Source organism: Psammomys obesus, unplaced genomic scaffold (assembly GCF_907164565.1).
Source record: "Psammomys obesus unplaced genomic scaffold, mPsaObe1.curated_primary_1811, whole genome shotgun sequence".
In the NCBI taxonomy this organism is placed as follows: Eukaryota; Metazoa; Chordata; class Mammalia; order Rodentia; family Muridae; genus Psammomys; species Psammomys obesus.
The window spans coordinates 3,206,660-3,227,441 of NW_026596415.1; the positions used below are offsets into that span (position 1 = coordinate 3,206,660).

General features: G+C 45.4%; 1 protein-coding gene across 1 annotated transcript in view; it reads right to left on the reverse strand.

Annotated features, from left to right (window-relative positions):
- The window catches only part of Snx29 (sorting nexin 29), a 425,497-nt gene that overhangs the window by 323,935 nt on the left and 80,780 nt on the right, over positions 1-20,782 (reverse strand). Inside the window, exons 10-11 of the mRNA XM_055597769.1 lie at positions 20,320-20,395; positions 18,266-18,336 (exon numbers count right to left, since the gene is read on the reverse strand). Of these exons, the coding sequence (XP_055453744.1) occupies positions 18,266-18,336; positions 20,320-20,395 (147 nt within the window). The remainder of the gene's footprint in view (positions 1-18,265; positions 18,337-20,319; positions 20,396-20,782) is intronic.

The following is a 20,782-nucleotide window of genomic DNA, read 5'->3' on the forward strand; positions in this document are numbered from 1 at the left end:
AAAACGAAAATAGGAAACAACCTCGGAACCTGCTACAGAGGGCCTCTGAAAGCCAGAAGAAAACAGGAAACAACCTTGAAACCTGCCACAGAGGGCCTCTGAAAGCTTCTGCAGTATAGACTGTCAAAGCAGATGCTGAGCCTGATGGCCAACTGATGGGCAGAGTGAATGGAATTTTATGTAAGAAGTGGGAAATAGTAAGAGCGGGAGGGGACGGGAACTCCACAAGGAGAGCAACAGAACAAGATAATTTGAACACAGGGAACTTCCCAGAAAATCATACTCCAACCAAGAACTATTTGTGGAGATTACCTGGAACCCCTGCACAGGTGTAGCCCATGGCAGTTCAGTGTCCAAGTGGGTTACATAGTAATGGGAAGAGGGACTGCCTCTGACATAATCTGATTGGCCTGCTCGTTGATCACTTCCCCCTGAGGGGGGAGCAGCCTTACCAGGCCACAGTAGAGGACAATGCAGCCACTTTTGATGAGAACTGATAGACTAAGATCAGAAAGAAGAGGAGAACCTCCCCTATCAGTGGACTTGGGGAGTAGCATGCATGCAGAAAGGGGAGGGAGGGTGGGATCAGGAGGGGAGGAGGGAGGGGCTTATGGGGGGATACAAAATGAATAAAGTGTAATTAATAAAAAAAAGTGTTGGACTCTATCTTCAGTATGTCCTTTGTTGGCATACTCCAGGGTGGGCATGGTGCCCTATATTTAACTCTTGAAGATCACCAGTTACTTCTTCAATGGGAGCATACAGGTTTTTGTCTTGTTTTAAGTCACTGCATCTTACTTATTGAGTGTTCAGAAATCCATGTGGTAGCTATCAGTGCCCCCATGCAGCCAAACATCTTTCACCATGTTCACTTCAAATTGTTTTTTAACATTTATTTATTTATTTATTTATTTATTTATTTATTCATTCATTCATTCATTTATTCATTTATTATATGTATGTTTTATATTTATAATTTTATTTATTATTTATACAGTGTTTTGCCTGCATGTGTACATGCACACCAGAAGAGGGCATGAGATCTCTCTATAGATGATTGTAAGCCACTGTATAGTTCCTGGGAATTGAACTCAGGACCTTTGGAAGAACAGGCAGAGTTCATAACCTCTGAGCCATCTCTATAGCCCCCTTCAAATGGTTTTTAACATTCAGCGATCAGGCTGAAGTTGTGGATAGGAGGTGGACAGGAAAGGTGAGAACAGCCATGCCCAGAACCCTGCTGTAAAGGCTAGCCAGTAAACACACCTTTTTTATAGAGGCTCTCCTCTGCACTCTATCACTGTGTGCAGAGGAGCAAGTCAGAGCAGAAGCATGTCCCAGAGTATGGCTTCAATGAGACATATATGGCAGACACCAGAAAAGCACCTGGGATTAAAGTAACAAGAGGAATACAAGTTCCAACTAGACAGTGCCACATTCACGAGAAACTATGAGAAGCTGAAACTACCCAATAAGCCCTGAGAAATAGCTAAATCAATGGCAACATGAAGAGGATGGTGCATCTTAAAAAGGAGGAGCCACCCTACTGCCCTACCATGTGATTGTACTCAGTATATATGCAACAAAACATACAATACAACACACACACACACCACATTAATCTGAGTGAAGAATTATGCTATGTGCCAGCACCAGCAAAAACTCATCTGAATCTGTGGATGGATCATGTCCTATCCCACACGCCCCCGCCTTGGCTTGAGACTTCACCCTGGAGAGTTTGAAGAACCACTTTGAGCAAACAGTGCTGGTGCAAAAACCTCACAGTGAAGGAATCTGAAACTCTCCATAAGCTTATAGAAACACATCTGAAGGCAGATGCTGCCTAGCTTGCCTGGTCAGATACTGCCTGTTTCTCTAGCACCAGCCATCATAGGAGCATCACTGACATTCACAGGCTACTGTCATCAAGGGACAAAGGACACCACCCCCAAATCCTGTCTCTGCATCTCTCCTGAATGCAGGAGCCCTCCAGAGGCAGGAGTGGCTATGCTATGCAGAGAAAGGAAGCGTCCCTGGCACAGGCCCTTCTGTGGCACAGGAAAGGATGGCCCCTCCCCTCTCACCCCATTCCCCACCTCCGTGACAGCACAGAAAGCACAGAAAGAGCAGAAAGTGGCACACTCCAACTGAATGGCAGGCTTCACATTCCTTCCCTCTGCAAGGCCCTTCCCAGGAGCTGGCTGACTCAATCCGCAGGACCCAGGCACTGGTGTTTTTGTTTAAAGCTCCTCAGCAGAGGTCAATGTGCAACCAAGCCTGGAAAGCACAGGTGTAGGATCCTCAGAAGCGGAGGGCTTGAAACAGCTGGCAGTGGGGGTGACTAGTGTCCCCAACAATCAAAAGTTCCTACAGTGGGCCAGAGTAGAGAAGAGACATTGCCTCAGTCAGTCCTCCCAACCATCCTCAAAGACAAACGCTGGTAACAATCTTCAGAGACACACACTGCTACTATTTCTATTTTCCAGATGAACAGACTGAGACTCAGAGATAAGAAGGTCAGGGTCACAGCTAGGACCACAGAGGCCCAGTTCTCCACTCCTGCTATGCAGCCAGAGGGAGGCGGCCCCTGTCCTTGGTCCTGACAAATTACTGTACTTTCTCTGGAAGACGTTTGAAATTTGACAAGTGTACCCTGTTATGGTCTGGATCTTAATTTACCCCAAAGATTTAAGTGTTGAGGGCTTGGAGCAGAGTGCAATGGCTGGAAGGTTCTGGACCCTCTGAAAGGTGAGATTTAGTGGACAGAAGTTTGATAACCAAGACACATGCCCTGAATGGACACTAGAACCCCAATGCCTTCCTTCTCTCCTTGTTTCCCAGAGGTGAGCAGCTTCCTGCACTTCAAACTCCCACTGCAATACTGCAACACTGTGTCTAGCCACAGACCGGAAGACTACAGTCAAGCAACCATGAACTGAAAGCTTTGAAACAGTGACCCTAAAACAACCTTTCCTTCACAATTTTTCTTATTCAACAGCTAGTATTTCATTCAGATAGCAGTCTCATTACATTCCAAAAACATTCAAATAACAACTCAAATAAAGTCAGATGTTAAAGATTGGTTTTCAAAGATCATAGCCAATGATGCCACATTTGCCTGCAATCTCTCCAATTTAAACCTACCTCCACACCTTGGTAGCCACCAGACCATTCAAGCATAGTTTTCTTAACTGTAAGGTATTTGAAGCTACCAGTTTTACCATTTTAAATTATCTTTTCTGTAGGGAATTCAACAGGGGTCGGAGGAAACAGCTCAACCTTGGCATACTACCAAAATGTGATCAACGAAAACTTCAAGTAAGTCACAGCAGTACTGGGGCACTCTTCTCCTCACCGTTATGGATGGAATTGGCCATGGTCTAAAGTGAAAAGTTCATCTCCCCAAACCACCAGCACCTTCACCATTTTTTATACATGTGTTGTGTGTCTCTGTATGTGTACTGTAAGTGTGCATATGCATGAACTTATCTGTGTGCACGCATGCGTAAATGTGTACAGGTGCACAACTATGCACAGATAGACCAGAGCTGACATCAGGAATCATCCTCAAGTCCACTATATTTCTTTTTTTTTCTGTTTTGTTTTGTTTTTTATTGTTTTTTCAAGACAGGGATTCCCTGTTATAGCTTTGGCTGTCCTGGACTTGCTTTATAGACCAAGATGGCCTCAAACTCACAGAGATCCACCTTGCCTCTGCCTCAATGAGTGCCGGGATTAAAGGTATATGTCACCACTCCCAACTCCACTGTATTTCTTGAGACAAGATCTCTCACTGATCCTGGAGCTTGCTGATTTAGCTAAGCTGGCTAGCCAGTGAGCTTCAGGGATATGCCAGCCTCTGACCCCCTATTATAGGAATTATAGAAGTGTGCCAGGATGCCTGGCTTTTCTGTGAGTTCTGGATATCTGGATTCTGGTTCTACGATAGTGCAGAGGCATTTTCATGGCTGAACCATCTCCCTCACAACCCTCCTTCTTAAGAAGCTGTCTCGCGTACCACGCCACAGTACTGCGGGAAAGCTGACTAACACGTAGTCTAATAACACACAGACAAGCTTCCTTAATCCTCCCAGGATAGTTTCAGATCTGCACACTGGAATTGCAGCAGCAGCAGCAGTGCACAGTACTAAAGGGGACAGAGAGTACCCAGCAGAAGCAGGTGGGCACACTGTGCTGAGAATGGAAGGATAAAGATAGAGAAGTGGCCTTGGCTTCCAAGTGTACCTCTGCACATGCTGATTTTGCACCATGCTAACCTTGCAGAAGAGGGTTGGATCACAGCAGAATTGAAAAAAAAAATAGCAAATTCCTTATTTTCGGGTATTGGTGGCATCCCTCCTACAATGGAAAAACCATGAGACATTCCTTTAATAACTGCCAGCAGACTGTGTACCATGTGCCAGGTACTGAGTGACACTGAATCTCAATTATTCCCAAACCACTTCCACCTCCCAAAGCAAGACTGGGATCAACCCTACTCTACAGGTTAAGAAAGCTGGAAGTCAAGAAGTGACTTGGTCAATGTCGTAAAGGAACGGTGACAGGACTAGGAACACAGGCCATTTGACAGAGGAACCCACAGCCCCAGGTATGGTTGGTGTGTATGCATACATGTGTGTATGCCCAATACCACAGTTGCATTCCAGAACAAAGGGGGGCAGGCTCTCTAGTGGCTTCAGTGGAGTCAACATTCTTAAGCCTCAGATGTCAAGTGGAGTCCTCCTGGTCACAGGTCATGGGCATGTTTTGCCTAGCTCCACTCTTCCACTTAGCAGAGCCTTCGGAGGAAGACTGGGAGAGAAATCAAACCCAAAGGTCCAGTGCTTTAAATGCAAATGTGCTGCAAGTGTTGTCCCTTATTTTACTTAGATGGGCTTGTCACTTGGAACCAAACAAGTTACACCTCATATGGCACAACTTGGATGTCACACTGAGTTGGCACTGAAGTCAACATGGTCTGTAATGAAGGAGAAATGGAGGGTGAGAAGAATGACCTCATTCCTGTTTGGGGCCACAACAAGTGGCAGATGGGGATTGGGAAGCAGATGCTAAGTGCAATCTGCTTTGTTTTTTTGCACCCGGGGCCTCAGATGTTCAATTCATAAATGAGCAAGTCGGACCAACTGACCCACCAAGAAGCCTCCGAGCTCTGAAATGCAATGACTCCCCAGGAGCAGATGAAACTGTGGATATGGTGTTCAAGGATCTCCTCCATCTGCTCCTGTCTTCAGCTGGACAACCAGCGGAATATGACCAGAAAACACATGGCCCTGACTTGACCACAGCTGCCAGTCTGCCATGGCCCAGGGCTGCAATGCCAGCATCTGTTGTGAATGAGCTTCATGCATGGTTGAATGGTGGCGTTAACCCATGGCACAGAAGACTAACTGCATGTGAGAACTCATGAATAATTAGGATGCTAAGCTGCACAGCTTCCACCCACCCTCAGGCTGTGGTATCACACACTGGCAACTCTCACACAGATTCACACATAATCTGCAATTAATTAAAAGCACCCAGCTACTGGGAGGGCCAAGACAAATCCCACTGTGAAATTTCAGCAGAAAATCACAAAGCCCTTCTATAGACCACAAGCTCCACCATCAATATGGATGGGCTATCAACCTAATCCCAGCACACCACCTGTGCAGCCGTCAGTGCCCCATCTGCCTTTGCTGAGCCCTGGTCTGGGAACAGGGTGATGGTATCTTCTGCTTGCCTCCAAAGTTAAGAAGAGGAGTTGATGGGGGAAAAGTGAGTAAGAAGCCTACTGTGTGCCTTCAAAGTTATGGAGGTGACCTGAGGGAAAGGAGCATGGGATGTTTTATATAATGTAGAGTGCTAAGCTACTGTCACCACTCCTCCATTTTCTCCCTCCTGGGAAGAATGGAAGGGATGAGGAGGCAGCTGCGTGGACTTAAAGTGGAGGCAAGCAGGGTTCACTGTTGGATTTGGAGGTAAAAGACTACCCGCAGGCTGAAACCCAGGTTTGGGGAGGTGGAGCCTTTGTGACTATGGCAGAGATGAATCACTGTGAGTGGGTCTTGAAGATGGTAACTTTCTGTCTCCCACCCCAGCTCTCTGCTTCCTGATCACCAGAATATGAACAAGCCACGCCACAAATCCCCACTGCCATGAATAAGCCTCCCAGCCATCACCTCTTCTCCCATGATGGACTGAGACCAGAAGCAAAAACTGTTAAACTGTTTCTATCAGGCGTTGTGCCATAGAGATGAGGACAGCTACCTAACAAGTCACAGAAGCAGGGTCCAAACGACACTCAGAGCACAGCTGCCAGCAAACAATAGAACCCACCAGGAGCTCCAAGCACCCACAGTTTGTCAAGCTGCCTGCAGCCAAATGAAGCAAGCACTTCACCCAACACTCTGATGACCTCCAGCATGGTGTAGAATACCCAGGACGCTCTCATGAGGCAGGACGGAGCCCTGTGTCCAGCGGCCTGCACCCCTCTGTCTGTGCTGAACACATAGCTGTGCTCCTGAGCTAAGGGCTGTAGGTTACCCAGAGGCAGCCATGTTGGTACAAGAGTGTAACTAGAAGTTGAACAATAGTGACATTTAGTGTTCATGGACTTAATACCACTACTGCTGTCCTACTATCACGGGATGACAGTCCTTCCTTCCATGCTGTGACAAATGACCATGCACTCAATGGCTTTTTAGCAGCAGTTTCCCAGGCCCTACATGAAACCCCAAATACTCTCCATGTTTCCTGGGGTCTCAGAAGGGCCTCTCCCTCACCAGGCTTTCTTAAAGCAAACTCACAGCATTACAACCAGTGTTTTTTGGCGGGGGAGACTGTCACAAGACACTGCAGCACATGGGCTCTCCATCCACACTACAGGACAGGTTAACACTTGCTCTCCCAGTTTACCTTGTCCTAGAGGGCCAGGGGGCTGAGTTCTGATCAGTGAGGCACAAAGGGAAGCTGGAGGTAGACCAGAAAGAGGATCTTGTTTTCTTGATAGAATAAAGTACCAAAACTCTGCCATTCTTCTTGCTTTCTACTGAAAACAGTGTCTATAACAGCAGGAACGACCTCCATCAGATTAGCAAACGGAGAAGCTCAAGGAGGAACCTGGAGAAAGGAAGTGAACAGGAGCCATGGGGGAACACTGCTTACTGGCTTGCTTCCTTTGTGCATCTACCTTCCTAGTGATGGCATCTCCTACAGGGGGTGGACTACTTCCCAGGAGAACAAAGTGCAGCAGCCTCACCCCAAGCAGAAAGAAGATGCTCCCAATCTCAATCCCACCCTGTCTCCTCTTCCATCAGAGCTTCCCAAAGAGTGCCAGACCGGGACAAAAGCATTCCATTTCCTCTGCCTCCAGGAAGGCTTTCCCTGTTCTAAGGACTGTTCAACAAGAGCTCAACCTGGGGAGGACCTGCCTGCCACTTCAGCTGCAGTGGTGCATAACTGTCCTCTTTTTACATCGGACAGTAATTGATACATCAACAAAAAACAAGCCTGGTGGTGGTGGAACACACCTTTAATCCCAGCACTCAGGAGGCAGTAGCAGACAGACCTCTGATTTGGAGACCAGCCTGGTCTACACAGTGAGTTCTAAGACAGCCAGGGCTACACAGAAAAACCCTGTCTCAAAAAACAAAAACAAGAAACCTCTGACCTTCCCTGATTTCCTTTGTTTTTCTAGCAACATTTTCTACTATTTCTGGGAAATATTTCCTAAAATATGTCTCAATCTCCTTTTGTGGCCTTAAGATTCCATCAGTAGTCAGATAAATCCAATCACTTGGAACAATTTTTCCACTCCTCATGAAGAACTTCTGATAGATCAAAGGGCAGCTCCCTGCAGAGACACCCTGAGGACACTGAGGTTCAAACACCAGTGTAGGCCTGGCATGAGCAATCAACACACACGCAGAAGCAGACTATTTACCCTCTACACAGTGCTTTGATTCTCATTTGCTCACTTGATCAACAATTACTTAACATTTTCACTGAACAAGGTGCTGGCAGCCCCTGATGTACAATGCTGTACATGTTTAACAGATGTGTAGGCCCAAGTTTGAATTCTGATGCTTTCCTAGGGTAGCATTTCTACATATGATAGTCTCTTTATGCTGGGCAACAGCCAAGCATTACCATAGGCTATGCCACTATTCTATGGCCCTGGTAAGTTAGGCTTATTAAATGCTTCTGCTATCATAATGAAGCTATCATAATTCAAGGAGCATCTGTGAATTAAAGCATGAGAAATGAGAATGTCTGCTAACCTCTGACCCTTGCTCTCAGAGAGCCTGGAGGCATGTAAGGGAAGACCACCAGGCAAAAATACAGACATGAGCAGACAGAGGAAGTATCACTAAAAAGCCTGAAGGATGAAAGATCAAGAAATTTTCCCTGGGCTAAGGATGGGGCTAGGTGATATAGTACTTAGAGAGGGAGGGACTCTCAGAATACCTAAATGGTAGGGGACTAGGTCCCAAATGCAAATCACATCTTACTTTTCCAGTGCTACTCAGTATCTTTGCCAAGCCAGCCTGAGCAACAGTATTGGCCAGGGATAAACAAAACAAATTTATGTTAGCCAAGCATCTCTGTCCCCAGTGAAGGCAGGAGACATCATACAGCCTCTCTCCTCCTTCCAGCTAGTTAGATGGAGGTGTCTGCTCTGTCACTGCACAGGGGCTGCAAGCTATGAAGATGGATGGCAGGGGGACAAGCAATCAGTCTTCATCAACTCCTACGCAGGGCTGACAGGACACCCACTGTTGAACTCTCTATGCAACAGGGTTGGCTCCCAATTTCTTCATCCAATCACTGACTAAGCACCAACAGCAGGAGAAATTTGCAGAATTCTTTCTACAGGGTAATCATTCCACATCAAGTAATATGGCTCATCACTGTGACGGGCCACAATGATGAGCTCAGGGCCTTCTGGAAATAGTCCTCAGAACCCTGGCCACCGCTAGTGCCATCTCCTCAGTTTTCCATCATTAACTCAGCACCTGAGAAAAGACATCTTCCTGTGTGAGTCACCACAACCACTTAAGAGACGAAAGTCAACTTTATTCTAAATGTTTAAGCTTTAGTAAGGATTTGTGGATGGGTGATTGTTGGCCTTTCCCAAAGTGCACTATAAAAAAAAAAAAAAAAAAAAAAAAACAAACAAAAAAACTCCCAGAGTAAGCATCCATCTCTTTCCTCTATAAATAAGCTGGGACTGAGTAGAAAGAAGCCTTTAACAAGGAGCAAGGGAGATGGCTCAGGCAGCAAGTGCAAGGACATGCCTTCAATGCCCAGACCCCCAAAAAGCAAAAACAATAGTGATGATATGGTTGTAATCCCAGAACTAGAGAAGTACAGACAACAGAACTCCTGGGACCCACTTCATGGGCCAGTCTAGCCTGCTTGACAAGCTCCAGCCAATGAAAGACCCTGTCTCAGAAAACAAGGTAGACATGCCAGTGTGGATGAGGAACAGTCCAGGAGTCCTCAATCCTACACAAAGAACTATAGGCAACTGTAGGAATGATGAGAGTCAGATCGTTTTCCTCAGGGAAGAACATAGAATTGGTTATCCAATTTCAAATGGTCAGCCCTGAAAACATATATACAAGTAACATTTGACAGATGAAGCAGGTTGTACTGATTTATTTAGGTGCATGCGTGTGTGTGTGTGTGTGCATGTATGTACACACAACAACAACAATTATGAAAAAAGAGGCCATGAATTTAAAACAGAACAAGGAGGAGACCATGGGAGGGGTTGGAGGGAGGAATGGAAAGAAGAAAGTGACATAATCATAATCACAAAATTTTTAAATATTAAAAAAAACAAGGATGCCTGAGGAACAAGAGCTGAGACTGTCCTCTAGCCCAACTTGCATGTATACACACTAAGCACACATACAGGAAGGCACACACAAGCTTCAGTAATATGCAAGCAGAATGATACTCAGAGCCAACTCCACACATCACACAGGCTGACACAGACTGGCGCACAGAGGGACGGAGCAGTTCAAGGCAGGTCTCCAGCATGCTTTTGCAGTTTTTATTCCTCAGTGCCACTTGTCCTCTGGAAGAGAGGAGTGTTCAGAATGTGAGGCATATAGTAGTCAAGATTTCAAGCCGATGTGCATGAGAAAATCTAACCACAGGTTCCCAAATTCAAAGAGCTCATTGCATCAACTATTCCACAATGGAGAATATTTCAGTACAGCATGTGAGAATGGCAGAGCTACCCATAACTCACTTCCAGAAGTTGTGGATAAAGCCACAGTGTCAGGCCACTCACATGACAAGGAGAAAAGCAAGACACCTCTAAACCACCTGGGTCTGCACAAAGTCTAGCAGAGTGACCCTGAGCTGAGTTTTCCTGGAAAACAATTTCCTATACTAAGGACCAGAAGTGTCACAGGAAATGCTCTTCCATTGCTGGGACACAGTAATAGCCACAATTCCAGGGAAATAGCTCTGACTCTTTTTCCTGCTGCATCTGACAGTAAATACATTGCCAGATCTAGGAATCTGGAATGGTATAGATCAGTAAAGTTCATCTTTTTATCAAATAATTATGAAAGGACAGGGCAGGGTGTTGGAACACTCCAAGCTCCATGCCCATTGGGTATAGAACAGTCATAGCTCCAGTGGGAGCCCCTTCTTCTCTGCTGTCTGTAATAGCATTTCCTCAGTGCTTTCTATACAGTACAGAGCCAAGCTGCAACTCAGAAGGGCACTATAAAGCTACTTCTGTATCCCCCCTTCCTGGCAAGTGTGCCCATCTCTGCAAAGGCTTCCTTAGCCTTTCCACAGTTATGCCCAAAGTTTTCCTTCCCTCTGGACTAGGCCACCCTTTGGATCCTACCTCACAGACCCTTGTCATTCCCCCCCCTCCCACTCTTGGCATCAGGAAGAAGTATCTGTGTTAGTGTCAGTGGCCATCAGCCACAGCACCAGGTCAAAGGCATTTATGCTTTCAGACACTGGGCTAGGGGTGACAGTGTACAACCTTGGGGCTCCTGTTAGGATTTCTTGCTCAGGACTCACTCCTGGGTGGGACGAAAGTCACAAGGAGGTGGATAGTGCCCACTGGTGACAAAACAATTGTGTCACTCCTATATGACTCCCTTGTTTCCTGTCCAATTGTCCATCATGTCTCACATTGTACCGTGTCTCACTTCCAGTCTTTGAACTCTCTGTGGGCAGGATCCACAGTGCAAGAGCTAATAGTGGCCCATGGGCACTGAGTGCACTGCCAGACCCACTTTCCACAGACTGCCTCACTTAGTCCTCACAGCAGCAATGGGAATCTCATCCTGTGTGTTTCAGTGATGGCAAAACTGAGGCTCAGAGTTTAAAAGTAATAGAAATGGAGTCTCACCCCTCCTCTCCAGTACCTAGAACAGTGCTTGTTATGTGACAGACATTTAGTAAACATTTGGGAAATATGATGAACAAATTAAGAAGTGAGGCTTGTCTAAATCACATTGGAACCTTCCAATTCCTGACACAGTCACTGAACCAAGATTCAGAAGGAAAGCAAGTCTCCAGCATGAGGGATCTGTGCTGTACTATTCAGGGACAGTCACAGTGGCTAAGGCACACAAGGGCTTGAACTATGACCAATTTAATAGCCACTACTCTACCAGTTCATCCTAAAATTTCATTGTTGAACCCTCAGCCAAGTCCTGGGCTGGCTGTTCAGCCCTGGGTCTGGCCTCCAAGTCCCACTCTTAGTTTCATTTCTCAAATTTCTTCTTAGTTTCATTTCTCAAACTGCCTAGTGTTTGGAATGGTGTTGCTAGGCAACAAGCCAGACTGCCTCACTGAGATTGAGAATCCCTTCCCATGATATCAAGGGAAAACAGACTGCTTAGTAAGGCCACTGAACAACAAAGGGTATTTCTCTTGCCCTCTCTGTCATGGCTCAACAGCAAAAGTAACAAAGGAACAGGCAGCAATCAAGTTGCTTGTCTTCCCTCTTTGTATGCCAAACTCTGAGTCCCAGGAAAGAAGAGGAAGGCAGTGGTCAGGATTCAAAAGCCACATGGATTATCTGTGGCTAAGCAACAATAATAAGGGAGAAATTGCTTCTAGTTAGTAGTATATTTATTCCCTTCTAAAGTAGACCCAGACTCCCCCCACCTCTTCAAAAGCCATTGGCAAGGTGTGACTATGGTGATGACCCCACAGGAAGCTTCCTGCACACCTGGTATCTTTTACCTGTAAAAGACCTCTGCCCCCATCACTCTGCTAGCCCACCTGACTGTTGAAATAAGCCACCAGCCCTAAACATCCACAGCTGAGAAGCAAAACCCCACAATTTGGGGGTAGGAGGGAAACAGATAGCAAGGACAGAGGAAAGACCATGGCACCCCCCTATGGTGCTAAAGGACTCTCCCACCAACAACAGAGAGAAATGCTTAAGTGGCTCCCTACAGCTCTCAGCTATCAAATAAACTAATACAAGAGTAGATAAAGTCAGCTGTGAAAACAAAGGTGAAGGAAGATAAAGGCGATGTAAACAGCAATGAGTGTCCGCTGAGGGATCCTCACTATGTTCACTTCCTAATGAAAAAGAAATGGCATCAGTGTCACGTGCCCGGTGCATCTCTGCAGCTCCAGACTCAGATCACCCATTCTACTGTGCTCACCCTTTCACACTTACAGCTGCCAGGACGCATTCACAGCAGCAGTGACAGAGCTGAAAATACATCAAACACCCACAGGAGTGGTAAAGGTTTCCTAGAGTCTAGCTTTTCACATAGGTTCATTGTTCTCCTAAGCTTCTGAGCAGACTCTCAGCTGCATCCCCGCCCCCATCCACAAGGCTACCAGGCATGCAGAGTCTGCTTTCATTGGCATAACCACAGTCAAGCTTTGCCAGACAGGGAGCTCCAATGTCTCCAGGCATGGCCGCATATCCCCAACTAAGAGCCACATCCATTCATGCTGCCCATTTGGAGGCCTGAACACTGTGTTTGGAATAATTACCCAGCAATGAATCCTTTTAAGAGTGCTAAGTCTCACCTGAATGTTTAACAGGCACAGTTCTCAGATACTTTTTCCAAATCTGTCTTTTCAAAATGTAATTTACACAATATTTTGAGTATTTTAATTGCACATATGCATTTAACCCTCTCAATCCTACCAGAGGACTAAGCATTATTGTTAGCCCCATTTTACACACCAGAGCACCAACCTAGTTTTACAGAACTTGGTCCGGTCCCTAGTTAGAAGGGTGTCAGAGTGCTCCCTGGTGGTGAGGTTACTGCAATGCTGCTTGCTCTACAGCCATCCATAGGGAGAAAGGGTGCTTTCTCCCAACTCACAGCTCACATCACAGATTCAAAAAAAAAAAAAATTAATTCAATAGTACAGAAACTCAGCTATTAAACAGTAGATTAAAGAAGTAAAGCTTAAATAAACATCAAGTAGTAGGAAAACACCCAGTCTGAGTGGCTTTTCCAACAGGCAGACAGCCACAACTTTACCACGCCTGCTAGTGAGGTCCTGGCATTTAGTGTGGTTTCCACATGCTGGGCATCTCTGAGCTAGCTGTGGTGGATGCAGCAGCAGCTTGGGGACCCAAAAGACCCAGCTTTATTTTTGGCTTTGATATTGGCTGACCCTCAACAGTTCCACTTCTTGTGTGTTCCACACACAAGCTCCCTGGGCTTGTCATGATACTTGCATATCATGGATGGAGGATGGAGCAGGATGGAGCCACACTGTTAAGCCTTTGTGCCTATGGTGACTTGTTTTCTCCTGGTAATTGCTGTGATGCAGAAGAAAGCTGTCTTCATCCCCCTGCTACAGTATCCTTTGCTCGGTGGGCGTCAGTCACTGATATGGGTGACTGATAAATGGTGGTATGGATAAGAACCCTCAACCCTTGGTTTATAGCCTTTATATTTTAAAAAGGGTTTTTTCCCCCAGTGCTGAGGCTAGCACCCAGGGCCTGATGCATGTTAAGCAAGCAAGCACTGAGCCACAGGCTCAGCTCACTCCCCAGCTCTTCATACCTAGGTTCACATAGGTGACTGTGCTCACTAAGTTGGAAGGTCACAGAATGCTGAGGGCCTTTGGCTGAGCTTACAGGCTCCTAGAAAAGCTACTTTTATTTGTAAAAGGCAAGTGTCACAATCATATTTTCATTTTGAGTAGCTAGCAGTGCAAACCTTAGCACAGCCAAGATAACATGAGAGCCACTGGAATGTGCACTGTGAATTCTGCTCAGGTTTTATTCATCCTTTACTTTCATAGGGCTAGAATGCCAGTGAATTGAGAGACAGCCACTGTATGCATGTACACACATATGCATACACACTCTGCACAGTGCACACATGAGTATCTGAGTAGCATCTGGTGTTGCCACGCCCAAGAATCCCTCTTTACTGGCCATATGAGCTGTCTCTGGCCTATTGCCCTGTTTGTCACTGATCCTGTTGCTGACAGAGCTAACATGTCCCAGTCAAACAATTGCTCTCAAAACACACTAGTGCTAGCCCCCTGGGTCTGTAGAATTAAAAGCTAAATAAGGTTTATTTGTTTTTTTTTTTTTCTTTATAAATTGCCTGGTTTCTAGGTATTTGATTATTATAGCAGGGACCTGATTAAAGCCTCAGACAGGCTTTATGGAGAAAATCAAGGTTAAACGAATCTGTAGGAGTAAGGCTCTGACCCCATAAGACTGCTGTTCTTATAAGAAGAGAGTGGGACACCAAGGTGCACATGTGCAGAGATTAGCTGGGTGGACAGAGAAGGAAGGCTGTCGGCCAAAGACACGCCTCACAGGAACCAGCTCTCTCAATACTGATCTTGGCATTGCTGTCCCATGCACCACAGGAAAAGAAATGTTTGCCAAAGCTTCCTGACTAGTCTACAGGGCTACAGAGATAGCCCTTCCTATCTCTCTCATAGATGAAGCAAGGGTGGCTGGAGGTATGAAACTTCCCCCAATTTCTGAGGGAACTCTGATCCTTATCTTGCAGAGTAGACAAAAGAAGCCTTTCTAAGGAGGTCACCCCAAAAACAAAAGCCACCATACTACGCACCCACACCTATTCCCCATAGCCCATATAAGTACCAGACACCCAAGTCAAATCTGGGTCCATAGATGCCTTCCCTCAGAAGGTCCACTGAAAATTCCTGATAGGTCTCCTCAAGCAAAAGATGACTAGCAACAACAAGGATTAATTTCTAAAGAGGGATATGAATGAAAACAGGACAGGCTGAGTCCCTGCCATGGGCACAGCTCAGTGGTATCAAGAGGAACATCCTCATGGAAAAGGCACAAACCAGCTGGTAGCTTTGTTGGGGATGGAAATGGCTAAGGAGAGCCAAAGACCAGATCCATGGCAGCCCCAAGAACTGCTGACAGAGAACCCAATCCCCCTGCTCCATAGCCCCCACTGGAGAGAGCAGAAGAGAGGGTGGGAAGGGCCTTAGGAATGACGCCTGGCCACCAAGAGGAGACAGGTCGTCCTCACACAGACTTCAGTATCTGCTCACCCTGTACAGCAACAGAACTCACATCAGCATTTCCTCCTTAGCAGCCAGGGGAGGGAGGACAAAGGAACTTGGGACTATGGGAAGCCTTTGGGACAGTGCCACACATCAGGGCAGGAACTTCAGCCTATAGGGAACATGGACGCAGCCTGCAGTTGGGATGCACATAGGCCTTTTTCCAGGAAAATCAGATGCTAGAAAACAGATGAAATACCCGAGTAACAAAGGAGAGTGTTCGTGTGCAAACAGAGTAATCCAGATGTAAAGACCCAGGTGACATGGTCACATGTAAGCTTCTATGCCATCTTAGGTAACTATTGTGTTTCTAAGAGAAATGGCATCCTGAGGTACTGTTAAAGGGGCCTGTAACATCCCTGAGTGACAGTCATTCCCCATCTGCCACAACTGCTATGGGCTCCAGGTTTCACTGCACTTTGGTATTTGAAGGAAATGATAATTTTTACCCAAAGGATAATGAGGAAGAAAAGTATAATTTATTTTTATTTTTTACAGTTTATTCATTTTATGTCCTGATTGTAGGTCCCTTCTTCATCTTTTCCCAGTCCAGCCCTCCCTCCCTCTTTTCCCCTATCACCCTCCCCTAGTCCACTGAAAAGGGGAATTCTCCTCCCCTGCCATCTGACCCTCGTTAATCAAGTCTCATCAGGACTGCCTGAATCCTCTTCCCCTGTGGCCTGGCAAGGCCGCATCACCAGGGGTAAGTGATCAAAGAGCAGGCAACTGAGTTCATGTCAGAGGCAGCCCCTGCTCCCCTTACTAGAGAACCCACGTGGAGTTCTCCACATGTAACCAATTGGCTACATCTGAGAAGGGGGTCTAGGTCCTCTCCATGCATGGTCCTTGGTTGGTGCATCAATCTCTGCAGGACCCCTGGGCACAGATTTTTTGGCCTTGTTGGCCTCTTGTGGAACTCCTGTTCCCTCTGGGTCCTTCTAAAACCCCACACACACACACACTTCTTCCATCAGACTCCCTGTGTTCTGTCCAAAGTTTGGCTGTGAGTCTCAGCATCTGCTTCAATTCTCTGTTGGGTGGAGCCTTTCAGAGGCCCGCTATGATAAGCAACCATCCTGTTCCCTCTCTTCTACCACTTCTGGTATCTATCCTGTTTGCCATTCTGAATGAGATTTACACATACTCCTTAGGGTCCTCCTTGTTGTTTAGCTTCTTTAGTTCTGTAGATTTTAGTATGGTTATCTTATAATGTATGGCTAATATCCACTTATAAGTGAATATATACTATGCACGTCTTTCTGGTTCTGGGTTACCTCACATAGAATGATCTTTTCTAGTTCCATCCATTTGCCTAAAAATTAAAACAAGATTTCCTTGTTTTTAATCCATTGTGTAAATGTACCACAATGTCTTTATCATTCTTCAGTTGAGGCACATCTAGGTTGTTTCCGGATTCTGACTATTACAAATAAAGCTGCTACAAACCAAACAATCAATTTTAAAAATGGGGTATAGAGCTAAACAGAGAATTATCAACAGAGGAATACTGAATGGAGGAGAAACACTTAAAGAAATGCTCAACATCCTTAGTCATCAGGAAAATGCAAATCAAAATGACTCTGAGATTCTATCTTACACCCGTCATAATGGCCAAGATCAAAAACTCAAGTGACAGCACAAGCTGTAGAGGATGTGGAGAAAAGGGAACCTTCCTCCATTGCTGGTGGGAACACAAACTTGTATAAACACTTTGGAAATCAATCTGGTGCTTTCTCAGAAAATTGGGAATAGCGCTACCTCAAGATCCAGCTATACCACTCCTGGGCGTATACCCGAAAGATGTTCCACCATTCAATAAAGACATTTGCTCAACTATGTTCATAGCACCTTTATTTGTAATAGAAAGGTGTAATTTTTACTCTATCCATGAATGTGATGTGAAAGTAGAGAAAACTAGCCAGGCGGTGGTGGCACACGCCTTTAATCCCAGCACTCAGGAGGCAGGCATATCTCTGTGAGTTTGAGGCCAGCCTGGTCTACAGAGTGATTCTAGGACAGCCAGGGCTACACACAGAGAAACCCTGTCTTGGGGAAAAAGAAAAAAGAAAAAAAAAAAAAAAAAAAAAACCTGAAGAAGAAAAAGGAGGAGGAAAGTAGAGAAAATCTGTCCTCTCCCCATCTCCTTTCTGCTATCTGGGGTAGATGAGATGGTTACAGATCAGAAAACAGATAAAACAACTAGTCAGGTAAAGAAAGAACCCTGACCTCTGATGACCACAGAGCCCCACACTAGACCCTCTGCCAACTTAGTCGGGGCCACCAGCTCGACTCCCACCTGATGACCTAGTCATAACACCTATGTTGTTAAACAATTCTAGATTTGCATGTGTGTGTGTGTGTGTAACATAAGGCCATTGACACCCACCCTTCAGTGCTGTGTCTCTAATACTTTTTCCAGGAAGCGGAACTGGAAATGGTTTGCACCACAGGATCATTAGACTATCGCATCAGCAAAATTGTTTCGTCCAGAATCACAAGGGAAACTTAGCTACAAGAGTTTCTTACTGCTGGCTGTAAACAGAAGGCCCTTTGGTGGATACACTTCAGGCACCCCAATCTGGCCATGGTCTGGAAGCCTACAGTGTTACCATGAACAAGCACACAGCAAGTATGCACTCGCCAACTTTATGGCCACCTGCAAAGCCCACACCCATATAGGAAGCAGAGAGGCACTACTGGCATACACATGCCAGCCTCAGTGAGTACTTACGAACTGTCATGGACTCAGGCACTGAAGCAGAAGGTAACAGGCTGCTCAGAGGACTTCCTTGGCCTGGAGAACTGGCAGAAAGCAGACAGAAAGAAGTTACATTCAGCCTAAAACACATCTTCAGTGCTCACAACACTCACAGGAAAAATATTTTTCCAGCAATCTACTGGAAAAACAGAAAGCAGCTGCCCCGACAAATGTGTCTAAAATTTATTGGTAACCCCAAAACCAATACAATGAGTTTGCAAGCCACTCATGAGAAAGAGTCACTCAGTAGGCATGTTTACAGCTTGGGTAAGACAAGATATCATGGCCTTCCTGTTCCAACTCATGTAAACACATTTTTCCCATGGTCTATTTGGTTTTCACATTCTTGTGGTTTGTACTGTTGCTTCTCCTAGTTAAAATACTCCCTGGATGCATGTCAATGTCCCTAGGACAAGACACATGCATGTTATGTAAGCTTCACTCAGCCAAATGTGTAGCTTCACTATCCAATGTCAATTAATCAACAGTATGTTTGTTCCTAATAGTCTCTCATGTAGCCCAGGCTGGACCTTGCTATATGGCCAAATATGATTTTGAACTTCTGATCCTTCTGCCTTCACCTCCTAAACACCATGTCCAGTTTTATGTGGTGCTGGGGATCAAACCCAGGGCTTTGTGCATTCTAGGAAAACATTCTTCTATAACTGAGCTATATCTCTTGTAGATTCTGAACAAGATGCCTTTAAATGAGGACAGACATAGACAGAGATTATGTATCAAGCAATGGATATAGTAATGTTACAACAACAGCAACCTGTCCCAGCATCCCCCCTATAAGCAGGGCTGGTGCTCAAAGACCCTTAGAGAACATAAACACGTGCAAGTAACTGGACTGGCTGCATAGTGACAATCACTCTGGCTTGTCTGTGAACGACAGGGAGAAGTCACGGCTCAGACTCAGGTTCCTCAATCACTGCTACACTTGGAAAAGGCTCGGAAACATAACAAAAAAGGAGTCAGGGTCCTGGAAGCGTGCAGTGACAGCATCCTTTTTGACACTGGACTCAGTGGTATCAGACTTTTCACAGTGTCATTTTAAAAATCCTGTCTGTTCTGGGTGACAGGACACCAAGCAAAGTGAGGGGCAGCCAGGACCTCCTCACCTTGAAATGCCAAGTTGCGCATACAGATGAATAACTTCAAGACACCAAATTAAAATCATGAAGATAAAGGGGAAAGTAAGAGCAACAGAGATGAAAGTGATGTTAGGGAGAGCTCAGTGGCAAATGTCCCCTCTGTGAGCAACAGTGACACTGGAAAACTTAGTTTTCTATCTGGATTTTTTTTTTTTTATGTGAAAGAGAAAAGCATTCTACATGTACAAGCTGCCAGGCAGTAGACTAATTACTTAAAGCTATTACATCTTTCCCCATGACCTAGACATCATGGAACACTAGGGCTGATGAGCAGCATTATCAACTACTAACAAACTTTAAGTAGGAAGGCTGAGGAGTAGGTGTTCAGTGTGGCCGAAGAGCTGTGGAGAGGACCGGTGCATGAAAACAAGGCTGGGTGGCTGCTGCCTCTCCTTATGGTGCTGGGTGGAACCCTGGGCTTTTTGCACACTACACAGGCACTCTGCAACTGAGGGGCTGCCTAGCTCTGACAGTGTATCATAAAGCATGTTATCTGGGTAAACAGTCACCCATGACCCCAACAACTGCACCTGTAAGCACAAACATGAGTTCAGGCTCTGCCTTCAGCCCCAACAGGTACCATATATCTTCAAGTGAGAATAAAACACAGATGTAGGAGGGCTGGAGAGGTGGCTCAGAGGTTAAGAGCACTGGCTGTTCTTCCAAAAGTCCTGAGTTCAATTCCCAGCAACCACATGGTGGCTCACAACCATGAGATCTGGTGCCCTCCTCTAGCATGCAGGAGTACATACAGGCAGAACACTGTATACATAGTAAGTAAATCTTAAAAAAAAAAAAAAAAAAAAAAAAAAAAACAGATGTAAACAGCATGTCACAATCCACTAAGTGGCTTGGTGTCTTGATACTGACCTGTACCGAAGGCCAGGTTCTGAGAGTACGTGGTCCTCTGGTCCTGTCCCATTCTCCAGACTTCCCACAGGGGCATCTGTGCAGAAATCACACAGAGAGTGTGAGGCTTTATTTTCAACTCCATTTTCTCCTTACAATGTGCTCAGCTGCTCTTTTATTTTCAACTCCATTTTCTCCTTACAATGTGCTCAGCTGCTCTATCAGCTGACTATAAACTCTTGCCACCTACACACTGGACTCATCCACTACCCTTTTAATTAATTCAAGCATGATTAAGACTTGGCGTCAGTTGCTACGTGTAACTTGTTTTTTGTTTGTTTGTTTGTTATTTTCTTTTTTTTTTTTTTTTTTTTTTTTTTTTTTATTTTTTAGCAAGAGAATGTTTATTTTTAATTTTTTTATTTTTTTTTTTTTGGTAAATTGGGGTTTTTTTTTAATTATTTTTTTTTTCTTGTTGTTGTCA